The sequence below is a fragment of the Erpetoichthys calabaricus genome, chromosome 2, assembly GCF_900747795.2.
Source record: "Erpetoichthys calabaricus chromosome 2, fErpCal1.3, whole genome shotgun sequence".
Classification (NCBI taxonomy): Eukaryota; Metazoa; Chordata; class Cladistia; order Polypteriformes; family Polypteridae; genus Erpetoichthys; species Erpetoichthys calabaricus.
The window spans coordinates 317,235,111-317,253,175 of record NC_041395.2 but is presented as its reverse complement, the minus strand read 5'-3'; the positions used below and the strand labels follow the sequence as shown (position 1 = coordinate 317,253,175).

The 18,065-nt window shown below is 39.8% G+C and overlaps 1 protein-coding gene across 1 annotated transcript in view; it reads left to right on the top strand.

The window, feature by feature from the left end:
- dnajc12 (DnaJ (Hsp40) homolog, subfamily C, member 12) overlaps positions 1-18,065 on the top strand; it is a 71,244-nt gene that overhangs the window by 12,076 nt on the left and 41,103 nt on the right. The window contains exon 2 of the mRNA XM_028795917.2: positions 11,670-11,748. Within this exon, the coding sequence (XP_028651750.1) occupies positions 11,670-11,748 (79 nt within the window). The remainder of the gene's footprint in view (positions 1-11,669; positions 11,749-18,065) is intronic.

Sequence of the window (18,065 nt, the reverse complement as noted above, 5' to 3'; positions counted from 1 at the left end):
AGACAGAAGGAATGAATTAATGAATCTCTAATCTAAAAAACTACTTCTGTCTCATTCCCCATAAGCTTAATTGGACTGAGATACTGTTATGTTTCTGAAGTCATTCCAACCTTGTAGCTTGAAGCTTTATCCTGAAGAAAAAGTGCATTCACCAAAGGGTACACTGCTCCTCATGTTGCTGTAGTCATTCAAATCGTCTTAATGTGTGAAACTAAATACATGTCACAGCATTACACCACCAGTTTGCACTGTTGACTTTTAGGTATGAGGTATTCTGTCCCCTGGTTACAAATAAAGATCCATCCATCCATCCATCCATCCACCTGTGAATGTTTGGAGTTTCCTCCATCTCCTGGTTATACTGTGACCAAGAATCAGCAAGAACTTCAATTTGTCAGCCCAGGCGATGTTCTCCCATGTTTGTCCCTGTGTTTATGTTCCTTCATTCCATGCAACTATACTATCTTCTTTTTTGCTGACTAAACTGGATTCAATTGTGGTCTATCGTGCCCTATTTAGTGACATGATAGTGCATTCTGATATAATTCTGTCAGCACCACTGAGATACGTGGTATTTGTTAACTGATTTAAGCCCTTCATCTAGTCTACACATGTCAGCCCCTTTTATCAATGGTTTGTTTCTGACCAATCGGAGCATTTATGCAAAACACAAGTGATAGATAGATAGATAGATAAATAGATAGATACTTTATTATTCCCAATGGGAAATTAGTCTGTTTTCTAACACACAATACGCCCAAATATGCGTGTTGCCCATTTCATTTCTGTAATCAGTGTTGCTTAAATCTGTAGTCTTGCCCCCAGTCTCTGACTTACACTCTGATCTGTCACTTATAATATCATCACTGTCTGAAGATTCAGTTGTGTGGGAAGGGCAATGGGTCCAGAGATTATGGGCACTCGTTAAAGTAAGGCCACCTTTAATTCCTAGGGCTAACATGCATTTTCATTGATCTGATCATGATCAGATACCACTTTAAAACATCAGGTGTAAATTCTCATTCAGTGGTAGGCAGAAATTATAATTAAAAATTTAATACAAGAATGAATGCAAATGATTTTTCTGTCTGCAAATGATTTTTCTATCTTGCAAACTCGCATATTTTTGTTTTAACAACCCAAGCCCCGATGTCGATGAAGGTAAGCGCATCTCTGTAACATTGCAAGCCAATCACAGCAGACCACTGCCACCCTGCCTGCTTTCCCATCGGAGAAGCAAAAATAGAGGAACATCTCACATCATTTGTGTAGGTTTATGTGCTGAAAGTGGCATCTGACTTCTGTGTGGACAGGATCTGGACAGTTGGGAACACATTTTAATGCCAGGTGTAAATGTCGGTCAGTCATTGTCCAACCTGCTATATCCTAACACAGGGTGACGGGGATCTGCTGGAGCCAATTCCAGCCAGCACAGGGCGCATGGCAGGAACAAATCCCGGGCAGGGTGCCAGCCCACCACAGGACACACACTCACCAGGGACAATTTAGGATCGCCAAAGCACCTAGGGAACCCACGTAGACACGGGGAGAACATGCAAACACCATGCAGGGAGGACCCGGGAAGTGAACCCAGGTCTTCTTAATGCAAGGCAGCAGTGCTACCACTGCGCCACCGTGCCGCCCAGGTGTAAATGTAATGCAGCTAAATAACACACTCCACATTCAAATACATGCTAATGGCAGGTGTAAAGAGGGCCTAATGTGGTTGCAGCAATAAAGGTAGACAGGTGTGTCAGGCTGACAAGGGTGCCGTTTGCAGTGCTGCTCCTGGCTTTTTCATGGCAGCTGCTGTCCCTCATTATATTTCCATGTACCTGAAGGTTTTGAGTTTTATTTTTAGTAAAGTGAGTCATACTTGACATTTCTTCTTGGCCATTCACTTCTGTACACGCACGCGTGTGTCACTGTGTGTGCATTTAAGCATCTCTATGCGGCATAAACGAATCACGGGGAAGGTTTATGGGCACAGCCTTCTTTAACAGAAGCAGTCAAGGAAAAAATAATAATAAAGCTAATGTTAGGATTTTAACATTTATTTTTCATATCTAATGTAAAAAATGTAATTTTGCTTTATTCTGAGCACGCTGCATGATGATATTCTACTTCTGTTTTGTGATTAGTTTCCTTTTATTGATTTAACAAACAAAGGCAGGTTCAGACAACAGATTGATGGAACCATGAGAAAACAGTCAATAATTACATTAATTACTATAATTTAAACCTTTCTTCAAACTGCAGTACCAGCACAGGCCCACTTTGCCACAGTATGCCACTCTACACCACCATCCCACTTCCACTTAATACCCACCAGTTGTACATTACCTGTCACATGACAACACCTCTACAGGCCCACAAATATTACTTTGTACCAACAACTTGTTCCACTCCATTGAGTGTTCCTATCGCCAGTTGCACCAAATAGATAGATAGATAGATAGATAGATAGATAGATAGATAGATAGATAGATAGATAGATAGATAGATAGATACTTTATTAATCCTAAAGGGAAAACTCCAGCAGCAGGATACTGATAAAAAACAATATTAAATTAAAGAGTGATAAAAATGCAGGTATAATGTTAACGTTTACCCCCCCCCCCCCCCCCCCGAGTGGAATTGAAGAGTCACATAGTTTGGGGGAGAAACGATCTCCTCAGTCTGTCAGTGGAGCAGGACGGTGACAGCAGTCTGTCGCTGAAGCTGCTCCTCTGTCTGGAGATGATACTGTTCAGTGGATGCAGTGGGTTCTCCATGATTGTCAGGAGCCTGCTCAGCGCCCGTCGCTCTGCCACGGATGTCAAACTGTCCATCTCCATGCCTACAATAAAGCCTGCCTTCCTCACCAGTTTGTCCAGGCGTGAGGCGTCTTTCTTCTTTATGCTACCTCCCCAGCACACCACTGCGTAGAAGAGGGCGCTCGCCACAACCATCTGATAGAACATCTGCAGCATCTTATTGCAGATGTTGAAGGATGCCAGCCTTCTAAGGAAGTATAGTCGGCTCTGTCCTCTCTTGCACAGAGCATCAGTATTGGCAGTCCAGTCCAATTTATCATCCAGCTGCACTCCCAGGTATTTATAGGTCTGCACCATCTGCACACAGTCACCTGTGATGATCACGGGGTCCAGGAGGGGCCTGGGTCTTCTAAAATCTCCTTTTTGTGCATCCACTACCATCCATCTGCTGCATTAAAATAATGGGTTTTTAGCAGTATTTTAAAATGTTCCACAGAATTAGCTTGGCGAATTTCAATTGGTAAAGTATTCTAGATATTGGTTGCATAACAGCAAAATGCCACCTCACCACTCCTTTTAAGCCTGGCTGTTAGAATTACAAGCAGACCTCCAATAGAAGATCTAAAGCTATGACTTGGAGTGTAGAGGGACAGGCATTCCAAACAATAGAACGGAGCAAGATTATTTAAGGCTTTATAAAACATTACTACTATTTTAAAGTCAATTCTGAATGACACAGATAATCAGTATAATGATGCTAAAACCGGTGAGATGTGCTCAAATTTTCTTTTTCTAGTTAAGATTCTGTCTGCTGCATTCTGCACTAACTAAAACTGATTTATATCTTTCTTAGGTAGTGCTGTTAGGAGTGCATTACAGTAATCTAGTTGACTAAAACCAAAAGCTTGAATTAATTTTTCAGCATCTTGTAAAGTTATAAGAGGTCTGACTTTAGCTATATTCCTTAAGTGGAAAAAATGCAGTCCTTGTAATCTGGTTAATCTGCTATTTAAAGTTTAGGTCAGGGTCAGTGATTACCCTTAAATACTTTACCTCTGCCTTGACTTCAAACCTAAGAGATCAAGTTTATTTCCAATGCCCTCGCTATTTCCATATTTGCCAATCTCTAAGATTTCTGTTTTTACCGTATTTAGTTTGAGAAAGTTACTACTGTATTCATCTATTTGGAAATACTGCTAAGACATTGGATCAAATCAGATAGAATAAGTATCTGTGTTGACCATCACTGGATAACAGCAAACAGTATCAAAATGTCCATGAAAAAATCTTGTCAAATCATCGTGTTGTAGGCTCACAAAGTCCCAAGCACGTGTATTTTTACTGAAGTATTGTTAAACTAGCTGTGCTATCTAAGACAGGCTGAAATGTAAGTAATTAACGTAGACCTCAGTGTTAATGTTTGCAGTGCACCATCTATTGTAATGTATTTTGTAACGCATGACAAATAAAATGCATTACTACAAATATTTGCAATACGTCATCTGTTGGAAAGAGAAATGCAATGCAAATGTCACTGTTGTATGCCATTTGGTATGGGTTTTGCAACAGCATTGTTCATTTTTGTTTTTTGTCTGTGATGCGTATCTACTGGAATAACAAATTAATAATAATAATAATAATAAATAATTCATTACATTTATATAGCACTTTTCTCAGTACTCAAAGCGCTATCCACACAGGGAGGAACCGGGAAGTGAACCCACAATCTTCCACAGTCTCCTTACTGCAAAGCAGCAGCACTACCACTGCGCCACCTGTGAGGACAATTCCTTACAATTCATTACATTTTATTAATAAAAATGTTTGCGATACGCAATCTGTTAGCCAGCCACAGGGGATGCACAAACCAGTGTGTTTCTTCATGCCGGTCCCAAGCCTGAATAAATGGGGAGGGTTACGTCAGGAAGGGCATCCGGTGTAAAATTTTGCCAAATCAATATGCGGACAACACATACAGTCACAAACATACTGTGCTTATCCGTTATTAAGCTGGAAATAACTCTTGTGAATGAAAATGGAATGCGCTAAATATATAAGCTTTGAAGTGGAGACCTGTCTTCCATCGTTACATTTATATTCCTAGTGGTGATCCACAACTAGAGTATTTTTGGATTATTTGGTGCCAATCTGTGCTTCTGCTTGTTGTAGCATCTTGAATATGCACAAGTTCAAGGCAGGTTCTCTTCCTGATAACGTCTTTACTCACTTTTCTTTAAATGTTAGTTGTAAATGTGTTTCAGTGAATGCTTTTTGTTGATACCACATGAAGTGCCATGTTAGCCAATATTAGCTGTTAGTGGGTTGGACAGGAAGGCAAATCTTCAATTCAATTGCACTGGCACATCTGAGTGTTTTCTGGGACTGGTTAACTTTACAATATTTTAACAAAAATACATTTACTGATGGCTTTGTGAGCATATGCCTGGATGACTTGACTTGTGGATTATGTGACATGAGTAACATGAGATTTTATTTTCATAGGCTTTTTGATATTGTTTGTTGTTGTTCAGTCTTTGTCATCATAGACTCCTATTATATCTGATTTATATTTATCTCTGTTCTGCATGAAAATAGCCATCACTACCAACTGCATTGGGTAAATAACAAAAATATAACTTTTGTTTGGTATATTTAGTTATGTGTAGTCTATACATTATACACTTAGAGTGGTAACATTCCTCAAACCTGCTTAATCCAGTTCAGGCCCATATTTATTTGATATACAGTGCATCCAGAAAGTATTCACAGTGCATCACTTTTTCCACATTTTGTTATGTGACAGCCTTATTCCAAAATGGATTAAATTCATTTTTTTCCTCAGAATTCTGCACACAACACCCCATAATGACAACATGAAAAACGTTTACTTGAGGTTTTTGCAAATTTATTAAAAATAAAAAAACTGAGAAATCACATGTACATAAGTATTCACAGCCTTTGCTCAATACTTTGTCGATGCACCTTTGGCAGCAAATACAGCCTCAAGTCTTTTTGAATATGATGCCACAAGCTTGGCACACCTATCCTTGGCCAGTTTCTCCCATTCCTCTTTGCAGCACCTCTCAAGCTTCATCAGGTTGGGTGGGAAGCGTCAGTGCACAGCCATTTTAAGATCTCTCCAGAGATGTTCAATCAGAATCAAGTCTGGGCTCTGGCTGGCCCACTCAAGGACATTCACAGAGTTGTCCTGAAGCCACTCCTTTGATATCTTGGCTGTGTGCTTAGGGTCGTTGTCCTGCTGAAAGAAGAACCATCGCCCCAGTCTGAGGTCAAGAGCTCTCTGGAGCAGGTTTTCATCCAGGATGTCTCTGTACATTGCTGCAGTCATCTTTCCCTTTATCCTGACTAGTCTCCCAGTTCCTGCCGCTGAAAAACATCCCCTCAGCATGATGCTGCCACCACCATGCTTCACTGTAGGGATGGTGCCAGGTTTCCTCTAAACATGACGCCTGGCATTCACGCCAAAGAGTTCAATCTTTGTCTCATCAGACCAGAGAATTTTCTTTCTTATGGTCTGAGAGTCCTTCAGGTGCCTTTTGGCAAACTCCAGGCGGGCTGCCATGTGCCGTTTACTAAGGAGTGGCTTCCGTCTGGCCACTCTACCATACAGGCCTGATTGGTGGATTACTGCAGAGATGGTTGTCCTTCTGGAAGGTTCTCCTCTCTCCACAGAGGACCTCTGGAGCTCTGACAGAGTGACCATTGGGTTCTTGGTCACCTCCCTGACTAAGGCCCTTCTCCCCGATCGCTCAGTTTAGATGGCCGGCCAGCTCTAGGAAGAGTCCTAGTGGTTTCAAACTTCTTCCACTTATGGATGATGGAGTCCACTGTGCTCATTGGGACCTTCAAAGCAGCAGAAATTTTTCTGTAACCTTCCCCAGATTTGTGTCTTGAGATAATCCTGTCTCGGAGGTCTACAGACAATTCCTTTGACTTCATGCTTGGTTTGTGCTCTGACATGAACTGTCAACTATGGGACCTTATATAGACAGATGTGTGCCTTTCCAAATCATGTCCAATCAACTGAATTTACCACAGGTGGACTCCAATGAAGCTGCAGAAACATCTCAAGGATGATCAGGGGAAACTGGATGCACCTGAGCTCAATTTCGAGCTTCATGGCAAAGGCTGTGAATACTTATGTACATGTGCTTTCTCAATTTTTTTATTTTTAATAAATTTGCAAAAATCTCAAACTTTTTTCATGTTGTCATTATGGGGTGTTGTGTGTAGAATTCTGAGGAAAAAAATGAATTTAATCCATTTTGGAATAAGGCTGTAACATAACAAAATGTGGAAAAAGTGATGCGCTGTGAATACTTTCCGGATGCACTGTGTATCATATACAGTAGTTGGGCCTATTCATATCAGGAATCTTGCTCTGGATAACAAAGTAAGTCCTTGGTGGCAATGGAACCAACATCCTTGTAGTACCAGTCTAAACTCCCGACAGAGAGGCCATGCCAGCTCTAAGCAGCTTCCTTGGCAGACAGACGGAGTATTCCAGACTGATGAGAAGTGTGCCACAAAGCTGAAAGAGGCTTAAAGTGTCTGAGGGTTTTAGATTAATTAAACCAATGGCTTCAGAGCTACTCACAGGCTATCAAGACTTACCTGGTGTTAAAATCTGAATGGCTAATAGCGAGACATGCAGATCACAGTGTAAGTGTATAAAACAATTAACCCTTTTTACAAACTTGTATTTCGTCAGGCTTGTGACATTTTGTAGTAATTCTCAGAGTAACTGCCAAGTTTGTCTGACTAAATGTAACATGGGTAATTTAAAATTTTAGTTTTTCGGTATTGAAAAGCAAAGCCAAGGCCCACATCATTGTTACTTTAAAATGTTGTGTTTTACAATACAGCTGTAATTGGAGCAGCTGTGGATCATCACTGTTATCTTGTGGGAGTCCTGGTCAATCTGCATAAAGCTGTTGCCCTTTTAAGGAAGTAGCAAGGGCTGACCATAAAGTCAGTTTCAGTAACCCTGGTAACTGTGAAAGGCACCAATTTTTGGCAGAACAACAAAAAATGCTAAAAGCAACATGGGGTAGTTTTTGATTTCTGGCTCACCCCATGTTGCTTTCACTGCATTATAAAAATATTTACCCATCAATGAACTTGTGTGTGTAACATGCTGTGTACACATGCTGTGCTCGCTCTAATTGCCCTGGCTTTCCTTGTTGCTTGGCTAATTGCTTGATAATGGTCCTGTGACATATTTTTTTAAGTCACATTTCCTGATATTGACATGGCGGAAAGGTGGCCCAGTGGTTAGAGCTGCTGTCTCATGTCTCTAGACACCTGGCTTCAATTTGAGGTTATCCTTTGTAAAAAATTGGATATATAATGAAATGGAGTCATTAACAATTACCCGATTTATTTAATTTTTAAATCTTTTAGTATGTGGATGCCAAAAGGTAGGATTTATTGTGCTTGAGTAATATTATTTTTTATTTTAAAAATGTGGAGGTTGGCTTGTTTTAGTTCCAAACATAAGGTTTTAAATTTTATAAAATGATCTTTGTGTTCTTTTTTTTTGTAATTTATTGGAATTCATATATTCTTATTTTGTCTTCTTGGGGTTTTCCTCAGACTTATGTGAATTGACTGCTGCAAACTGGCCTAACATGAGAGTGCCTTACCATTGGCTGGTATTCTGTTTAGGAACAGGATAATAATAGAAAGAAGACTAAATAAATACAGTAAATACAGTCATATGAAAAGATTGGGAACCCCTCTCTGCCTGCATAATAATTGACTCTACTTTCAACAAAAAAGATAGCAGTGGTATGTCTTTCATTTCCTAGGAACATCTGAGTACTGGGGTGTTTTCCGAACAAAGATTTTTAGTGAAGCAGTATTTAGTTGTATGAAATTAAATCAAATGTGATAAACTGGCTGTGCAAAAATTTGGGTCCCCTTGTAATTTTGCTGATTTGAATGCATGTAGCTACTCAATGCTGATTTACTTGCAACACCAAATTGGTTGGATTAGCTCGTTAAGCCTTGAACTTCATAGACAGGTGTGTCCAATCATGAGATATAAAGGTATTTAAGGTGGTCAACTGCAGGTTGTGCTTCCCTTTGACTCTCCTCTGAAGAGCGATAGCATGGGATCCTCAAAGCAACTCTCAAAAGATCTGAAAACAAAGATTGTTCAGTATCGTGTTTTAGGGAAAGGCTACAAAAAGCCATCTCAGAGGTTTAAACTGTCAGTTTCAACTGTAAGTAATGGAATCAGGAAATGGAAGGCCACAGGCGCAGTTGCTGTTAAAACCAGCAGGTCTGGCAAGCCAAGAAAAATACAGGAGCGGCATATGCGCAGGATTGTGAGAATGGTTACAGACAACCCACAGATCACCTCCAAGGACCTGCAAGAACATCTTGCTGCAGATGGTGTATCTGTACATCATTCTACAATTCAGCACAATTTGCACAAAGAACATCTGTATGGCAGGGTGATGAGAAAGAAGCCCTTTCTGTACTCACGCCACAAACAGAGTCGCTTGTTGTATGCAAATGCTCATTTAGACAAGCCAGATTCATTTTGGAACAAAGTGCTTTGGACTGATGAGACAAAAAATTGAGTTGTTTGGTCATAACCAAAAGCGCTTTACATGGCGGAAGAAGAACACTGCATTACAAGAAAAACACCTGCTACCTACTGTCAAATTTGGTGGAGGTTCCATCATGCTGTGGGGCTATGTGGCTAGTTCAGGGACTGGGGCCCTTGTTAAAGTTGAGGGTCAGATGAATTCAACCCATTACCAACAAATTCTTCAGGATAATGTTCAAGCATCAGTCACAAAGTTGAAGTTACACAGGGGTTGGAGATTCCAACAAGACAATGACCCAAAACACAGTTCAAAATCTATAAAGGCATTCATGCAGAGGGAGAAGTACAATGTTCTGGAATGGCCATCACAGTCCCCTGACTTGAATTATCATCGAAAATCTATGGGATGATTTGAAGCAGGCTGTCCATACTCGGCAGCCATCAAATTGAACTGAACTGGAGAGATTTTGTATGGAAGAATGGACAGAAATACCTCCATCCAGAATCCAGACATGCATCAAAGGCTATAGGAGGCGTCTAGAGGCTGTTATATTAGCAAAAGGAGGCTCAACTAAGTATTGATGTCATATCTCTGTTGGGGTGCCCAAATTTATGCACCTGTCTAATTTTGTTATGATGCATATTACATATTTTCTGTTAATCCAATAAACTTAATGTCACTGCTGAAATACTACTGTTTCCATAAGGCATGTCATAGATTAAAAGGAAGTTGCTACTTTGAAAGCTCAGCCAATGATAAACAAAATTCCAGAGAATTAAGAGGGGTTCCCAAACATTTTCAGTATGACTGTAGTTTCTTACCTGCATGTCCAACCAGCATAATTAGTGCAGTAATAAATAACTTTGTTATTCAAGAGAAATATTAATAAATGATAGTTATAGTTTATATCCAGGTTATGATGACACATGCCATGGCACCCTCCTTTTTGGCTAAATGTTGATAGAGAATGTGTGAGGATTTACCCCTTGTCCATATTGTCTTTAGTTGTAATTCATGTTAACATCAGTTCCCAGTGTATAAGTGGGATTCGTTAATGCAACCTATGAATAATAAGACTTCCACCCTGTGAGCCATCAGCCGGTGCTCCAAGGCCTTACTGAGTGGACACCACATCTCTTTAGATGTTGGAAAACATTAATTTAGTCATCACTCACCAGTTTTGCTGTTATGCTGCCTTTCCTGATGTACCATGCATGAGAACCTTCATCCAACCATCATGACAAAAATTATCTTTCTGTTTGTTCATCCAACTAAAATTTGGTATGACTTTGTAAAAATAATGAATGTTAGACAGTAAGATGAATTGAGGTGCCTCCGTGGGAGAACCCCTTTTAATGATGGCAAAAGGAAAAAAAAAGGGGAAAGAATAAGGTGCTACAAGATGCAAAATGGCGACCTCTGCAGGCCATACAAATGAGTCACAATAAGGAGCACTTCTGTTGCTCATCCAATTAAAATTTGGTGTGACATTGTGAAAATAATAAATGTTAGACAATAAAATGAGTTGGGGTGCCACTGTGGGGAAACCATGTTTAATGATGGCAAAAGGAAATTAAAATTAAAGAATAAATCACTACAAAGGTACAAAATAGTGACCACTGCAAGACATACAAATGAGTGACAATAAGGAGTGCTTCTGACCAGCAGGTCTGTCTCTACAAGATTTGGATCCAAACTGAACATCCCCTTCTGGTTGTAGTCTCAGTTTTATAGCAGACTTTAAGAAAGGGTGGGGCTTCCTGGTCTGGTGAGGAAGTGATGTCAGTTGTTTTCTGGTTGGCATTCCTCTGAACTGTGGAGGAGAAGGGAGATTGATTTAACAACAGCCTCCCACCTCTACTCTCTATGGGTATTGCTTACCTGGCACAACCCTTGAAAATATCCCCTACTCACATGTGCTTGACACATATTTGGCTGACTGCCTGGCCAGCCTCAAGAATGGTGCAGTGCTTGGTGGTGCTGCCACCTAGATCCCGTGTCTTTCATTCATGCTCTCAGCCCAGATTTGTTTCTGTGTGGGTTTTTTTTCTGTGTACTCTGATTTTGTTCCCACTTGCCACATACCTTATATCTAATGTTTCTATGGTAGTCTTCAGCACGCTAGGATCTTCCAATTGCAAAAATCAGGGAGATCAAAATGGATGGATGGATGAATGAAGGAATTTTAAATCCAGTGCCTAATTTATAACAGCAATGCCATAAACTGAAAGCTAAACATCTTTTTCAAAGAATGTATATCAGTGAATATGAATGGACTCCATTTTTTTTTTTACACTTTCTTAGTCTTTTTAATTTTTTTTTTCTTTTTCAGTCAGAACAGATTCTTACTGAATTTAAGGCACGAGCCCTTGAACGCCATCCTGACAAGCAGCCAGGAAACCCACAAGCAGGTTATTTTTTTATCTTTCTTGTGTTTTTTCTTTTACAAGTGTTTATGCCTCTATAGCATTCCTTTTTCAAGCAATTATCCCCTTCAGGTAAGTATGTCTAAGTTTACAAATGTCCATTCATTCTCCCTTACAGACATGTTTATACTCAAGGAGCAGTGATGGAGGACACTGCTGTGTTAATTCTAAAGGTTTTCATTTGGGGTTGGTTTCTAGCCACTGCAGGACATTCGCCTTTTGTTTTTTTGACACCTGCATTGTTGCTTTGGTTTTCCACTTCATTCACTTCCATGTTCTTCTCGGTGTTAACTTTCTTGTAATACACAAAGGTTTCTTTCATGAGTCTCTCATTTTTGCTCTGTCTACTTACCCTTTAGTTGTGGTCAATGCTCCATTAGGTACTAAAGAAAAGAATACTGCCTCCACCACCATAATTGTCAGATAGTCATGTGAAAAAGTAAATAGACCCCTTGAAAAGTTTTTTCTTTTTTAACATAGTTAGGTCCATAAATATTTGGACAGACACAACTTTTTTCTTATTTTGGTTCTGTACATTACCACAATGAATTTTAAATGAAACAACTCAGATGCAGTTGAAGTGCAGACTTTCAGCTTTAATTCAGTGAGGTGAACAAAACGATTCCATAAAATGTGAGGCAACTAAAGCATTTTTTTTAACACAATCCCTTAATTTCAGGGGCACAAAAGTAATTGGACAATTGACTCAAAGACTATTTCATGGGCAGGTGTGGGCAAGTCCGTCGTTATGTCATTATCAATTAAGCAGATAAAAGGCCTGGAGTTGATTTGAGGTGTGGTGCTTGCATGTCGAAGATTTTGCTGTGAACAGACAACATACGGTCAAAGGAGCGCTCCATGCAGGTGAAAGAAGCCATCCTTAACCTGCGAAAACAGAAAAAACCCATGCGAGAAATTGCTACAATTTTACGAGTGGCAAAATCTACAGTTTGGTACATCCTGAGAAAGAAAGCAAGTACGCACTGGTGAACTCAGCAACGCAAAAAGACCTGGATGTCCACGGAAGACAACAGTGGTGGATGATCGCAGAATCATTTCCATGGTGAAGAGAAACCCCTTCACAACAGCCAACCAAGTGAACAACACTCTCCAGGGGGTAGGCGTATCGATATCCAAGTCTACCATAAAGAGAAGACTGCACGAAAGTAAATACAGAGGGTGCACTGCAAGGTGCAAGCCACTCATAAGCCTCAAGAATAGAAAGGCTAGATTGGACTTTGCTAAAGAACATCTAAAAAAGCCAGCACAGTTCTGGAAAAACATTCTTTGGACAGATGAAACCAAGATCAACCTCTACCAGAATGATGGCAAGAAAAAAGTATGGAGAAGGCGTGGAACAGCTCATTATCCAAAGCATACCACATCATCTGTAAAACACTGTGGAGGCAGTGTGATGGCTTGGGCGTGCATGGCTGCCAGTGGCACTGGGACACTAGTGTTTATTGATGATGTGACACAGGACAGAAGCAGCCGAATGAATTCTGAGATGTTCAGAGACATACTGTCTGCTCAAATCCAGCTAAATGCAGTCAAATTGATTGGGCGGCATTTCATGATACAGATGGACAATGACCCAAAACATACAGCCAAAGCAACCCAGGAGTTTATTAAAGCAAAGAAGTGGAAAATTCTTGAATGGCCAAGTCAGTCACCTGATCTTAACCCAATTGAGCATGCATTTCACTTGTTGAAGACTAAACTTCAGACAGAAAGGCCCACAAACAAACAGCAAACTGAAAGCCACTGCAGTAAAGGCCTGGCAGAGCATTAAAAAGGAGGAAACCCAGCATCTGGTGATGTCCATGAGTTCAAGACTTTAGGCTGTCATAGCCAGCAAAGGGTTTTCAACCAAGTATTAGTAATGAACATTTTATTTCCATTTATTTAATTTGTCCAATTAATTTTGGGCCCCTGAAATGAAGGGATTGTGTTCAAAAAATACTTTAGTTGCCTCACATTTTTATGCAATCGTTTTGTTCACCCCACTGAATTAAAGCTGAAAGTCTGCACTTCAACTGCATCTGAGTTGTTTCATTTAAAATTCATTAAAAGAGCTCTCTGAAGCCTTCAGGATGAAGGTTATAGATGCTTGTGAATCTAGGAAGGGATTTGAAAAGGTCTCCAAACAATTAGAAGTCAACCAATCTACTGTGTGGAAGATCATCTACAAGTTGTGAAGATTTCAAACAGCTACCAACTTTTCCAGACAAGGCAACCCCCATGAAGTTCAGCCTAAGAGCAGAATGTAAGATGCTGAAAGAAGTCTCTTAAGAACCCCAGAATTTCATCATGTAACCTACAGGTAGCTGCTTTCAATTCTGATGTCAAAGTGCATGAGACCACCAATAGAAAGAGGCTGCACAAATTAGAACTACTTGAGAAGAAGCATTTTAAGATAGAGAATCTTTTATCTGTGGCACCTCTGCACGTGAACCACCTTTTTCCACCCTCTCAAATGTATGCAGTTTTTAATGTCTGGAAAACATTTGGGATTAAATTACTTTGAGATCTGTACATAGTACATAATACATGTCTTTGCATCCTACAAACAATTACATTCTAAATTTAACTTTCCAGCAACACATTTCTTTCACTATCTTCAAATTAGAAACTTTGTTAAACAGAACCTGCCCAATTTTCCTCACCTCCAACCTCCCTCTATGCTAGAAAAAAAGTTGATCAGTCTTGAGGACTCAGACAGCATTTCTATAATATATAAAACCATTTTACAGTCCCTCTCTTTCAAAGATCCAAGAGGACAGTGGGAAAAGGATCTCTTACTCAACATCTCAGAAAAGGAAGTGGAAGGTAGCAATGCAGAGAATTCACTCGAGCTCCATATGCGCAAAGCATATAATTATTCAACTCTAAATTATAAAATCTGTCTCATTTAAAATTGTCCAAAAGGTTTCCAGGGCAAGATCCAACCTGCAAACTCTGCAATCAAGTTCCAGCCTCACTGGGTCACATGTTTTGGGCCTGCACCAAATTAACATCATTCTGGACCAAATTTTTTAAATGCCTTTCAGACAGCCTTGGTGTCCCCATCTGTCCTAATCCACTAATAGCTGTGTTTGGTGGACTCCAGATGGGCTTAAATTGGAGAAGGACAAACAAACGGTGATTGCCTTTACTACACTGTTGGCATGTAGATTTATCTTGCTAAACTGGAAGAATCCTAACTCCTCTGTTAAGTCAGTGGGTAACTAATGTCATATACTATTTGAAACTGGAAAAAATCTAATTCTCACTTAGAGGATCTGTGCAGAAATTTTTCAAAACCTGGCAGGATCTAATCAATAACATTTTAGAATAAGCATTTAAAGCTCTGAGAAAGTAGATTCTCTTCCCATTTCTTTTTCTTCTCCATTTATCTATATTCACTTATTAATGTATCCATTTATTTATTTTTACTAGCTTTAAGTTTTATTCTGCTGCCTATGCTGTCTTTCTTAGGGGTGGGGGTTGATTTTTTTTCAATCCTATTCTTGTAAAATTTATCTATTTGTATGGAATGTTGTGTGATTACAATAAAATCAATAAAATTATAAAAAAAAAAAAGAAAGAGGCTGCACGGAGGGTGCCACAAGGAAACCTTTGTTGACCAAAAAGAACATCAGGGCAAGACTAAAGTTTGTCCATGAACACCTTGGCAAAGACCAGGGGCCTCATGTATAACGCCGTGCGTAGAACTCACACTATAAAATGGCGTAAGCACAAAAGCGGGAATGTGCGTACTCACAGAATAATCCAGATGCAGGAATCTGTACGTACGCAAACTTTCACGTTCTTCCACTACATAAATCCTGCTCAGCGTGAAAAGTAACGCACGTGTATGCGCCTTCTGTCCCGCCCCACTCCTCCCAGAATTACGCCTCTTTGAATATGCAAATCAATATAAATAGCCTTCTGAGAAAAGACAATGGGAAAAGCACGGGGGAAAATATAAGAATTTCAGCGAATACCAAGTGGAGGCAAAGGAAAAAACGTACTATTTTGTTGGTTTAAACAGTGGTATAATCAACAAAAGGAAGTTGATCGAGTGACAGAGTGTCCGTAGAAACTTGAAAGCTCAAGTTCACAAAGTCGCACAGTGCCTGAAATAAAAAAGAAATCACATATCAAAGTCACCGTGAAAAAGGCGAGTCGTAGCCCACCGTCTGAGTGTCATATGAAAGCTTATTAGGGTACAGACAAAAAAATAGGCATACAGTGGGGAAAAAAGCACGAAATGTCAACTTTAATCTCGAAATTTCCACTTTAATCACGTAGTTTATTTTGCCATTAAAGTAGAACATCATAACCTTCATCTTAAAATCGTTTAATTTACAAGTTTCTCAAATCCCATTGTAACTAAAGTAGGACGTTAAATGCTTTGTTCTGTATTTGATCTTCTTTGTGCTCTGTGTGTGAATCACTACCTGCTTCTTCTTTCTCCAATAGGACACATAATCCCTTACATTCGTGATATAACAGCTCTCTGAATAATTAAAATACTGAGATGTATACGTGATACCTTTTTCATGATGATAGAAATGAAAGCATGTTATTAAACATGGGAACACGGTGGCGCAGTGCTTTTTCATATCTCACGCAAGAGGCTTGCTGCGCCATGCATGACCTTCAATGAAATAATTTATCACAGCAGTACTGTCTCTTTCAAACGTACTAACCTCCAATTCCTGTCCTTACTTTTCTTTCTCCAAATACCAAATCGCCACACAATCAGCTATGTAATAGATGTGAAGCCATTTGTAAGCTTAGAACGCCGATTCTTCAAAACTTTTAAGGAACATTGAAATATCTTCGTAGTACATGTTTAATTATTCTATCCGTCTATCTTTACAGTGTCGCATAAGCGCAAGAATACAACGCAATGCAGGAACAATCCCTGGACTAGCTAGCGCTGCGGCACCGTGTCCTCACATGTTTAATTATTAACAATACAGATTATTTAAATGAAGTTAAAGTTTTATCTGTATAATATAACCAACATATTTTGCTGCATTTCATCTTAAAAATGAATACCGTCATAATATGTAAATACGCGCTTTATAAAGTGGCGCAGGTTGTGCAATATTATAACTTTAGTGCAAGTTCACAGTGAGGTAATTGTACTTATAAGTAAACAGTTCTACAAGGAGCACTTGATGGACTGATTGAGTGCATTTAGAGTTCTTGGGATGAAACCTTTTCTAAACCGCGAAGTCCGTACTGGGAAGTCTCTAAAGCATTTTGCCGTGGCTCAGGCAGCGTTTGCTTCATGCTGTATACCGATATTTCTCTTTCCGATCTGCTGCTGCTGTGATTCCCCAGTCAGATACAGTGATATAAATAATTCCAGTGGTGAAGTGAGAGTAATATGGAAAAAGATGATCTGCTCTGGCAACCCTTAACAGGAGCAGCTGAAAGAAGAAGAAGATGCAGTGAGAGTTACAACGCTAAAGCAGTTATGGTATTTGGAATACTATGGCTATTCCCTGAACCATTATATTGCGGCAGGTTAATTACAATCAGATGCATTACACTAATAAACAATATGCAGTTAGTTTCAGTGTATTTGTAAAGCCGCGTCAGGAATGTGGATCTAAGAAAGAAAGGGTGAACACACAGGAACAGTAGCACTGCTTTGACGCTGGGTGCCGCCAGTTTGCAAAACCGAGCGGAGAAATTGCGTATGCCAAGGTATGAGTTACCGTGGAAATGTGCGTGGCTTTACGCCAAGTTTAGGTTTTGTACATCGCGATTTGAGCGTGAAAACGGGAGTACGCAACATTTCTGTGCGTACGCACCGTTTATACATGAGGCCCCAGGACTTCCTGAACAATGTGCTCTGGATAGACAAGGTAAAGATAGTAATTTGACCATGCTACAAGAAGACATGTTTTTTGCGAAAACCAAAGACAGCATTTGACTAGAAGAACCTGATATCAGATATACAGCATGGTAATGGAAATGTTATAGTTTGGGACTGGTTTGCTGCATCAAGGCTTGGGCAGCTCCCTATCATAGAATCCACCAGGAATTCTTCATTATATCACAAGGTGCTTGAGGAAAATGTAAGAAGTGTAAATGTAGAAGTTTAGCTAAAGTAGACCTTACAACATGACAATGTCCAAAAACAGACCACCAAGGAATGGCTGAAAAGAAAGAAATTGAGTGTTCTAGAATGACCAAATGTCAAATCCAGAGTCTGAATCCAATCAAGATTTGAGGGATGATTTGAGCTGGGCTGAGCACACAAGACACCCCTCAAATACCGCACAGCAGAAAGAATTCTG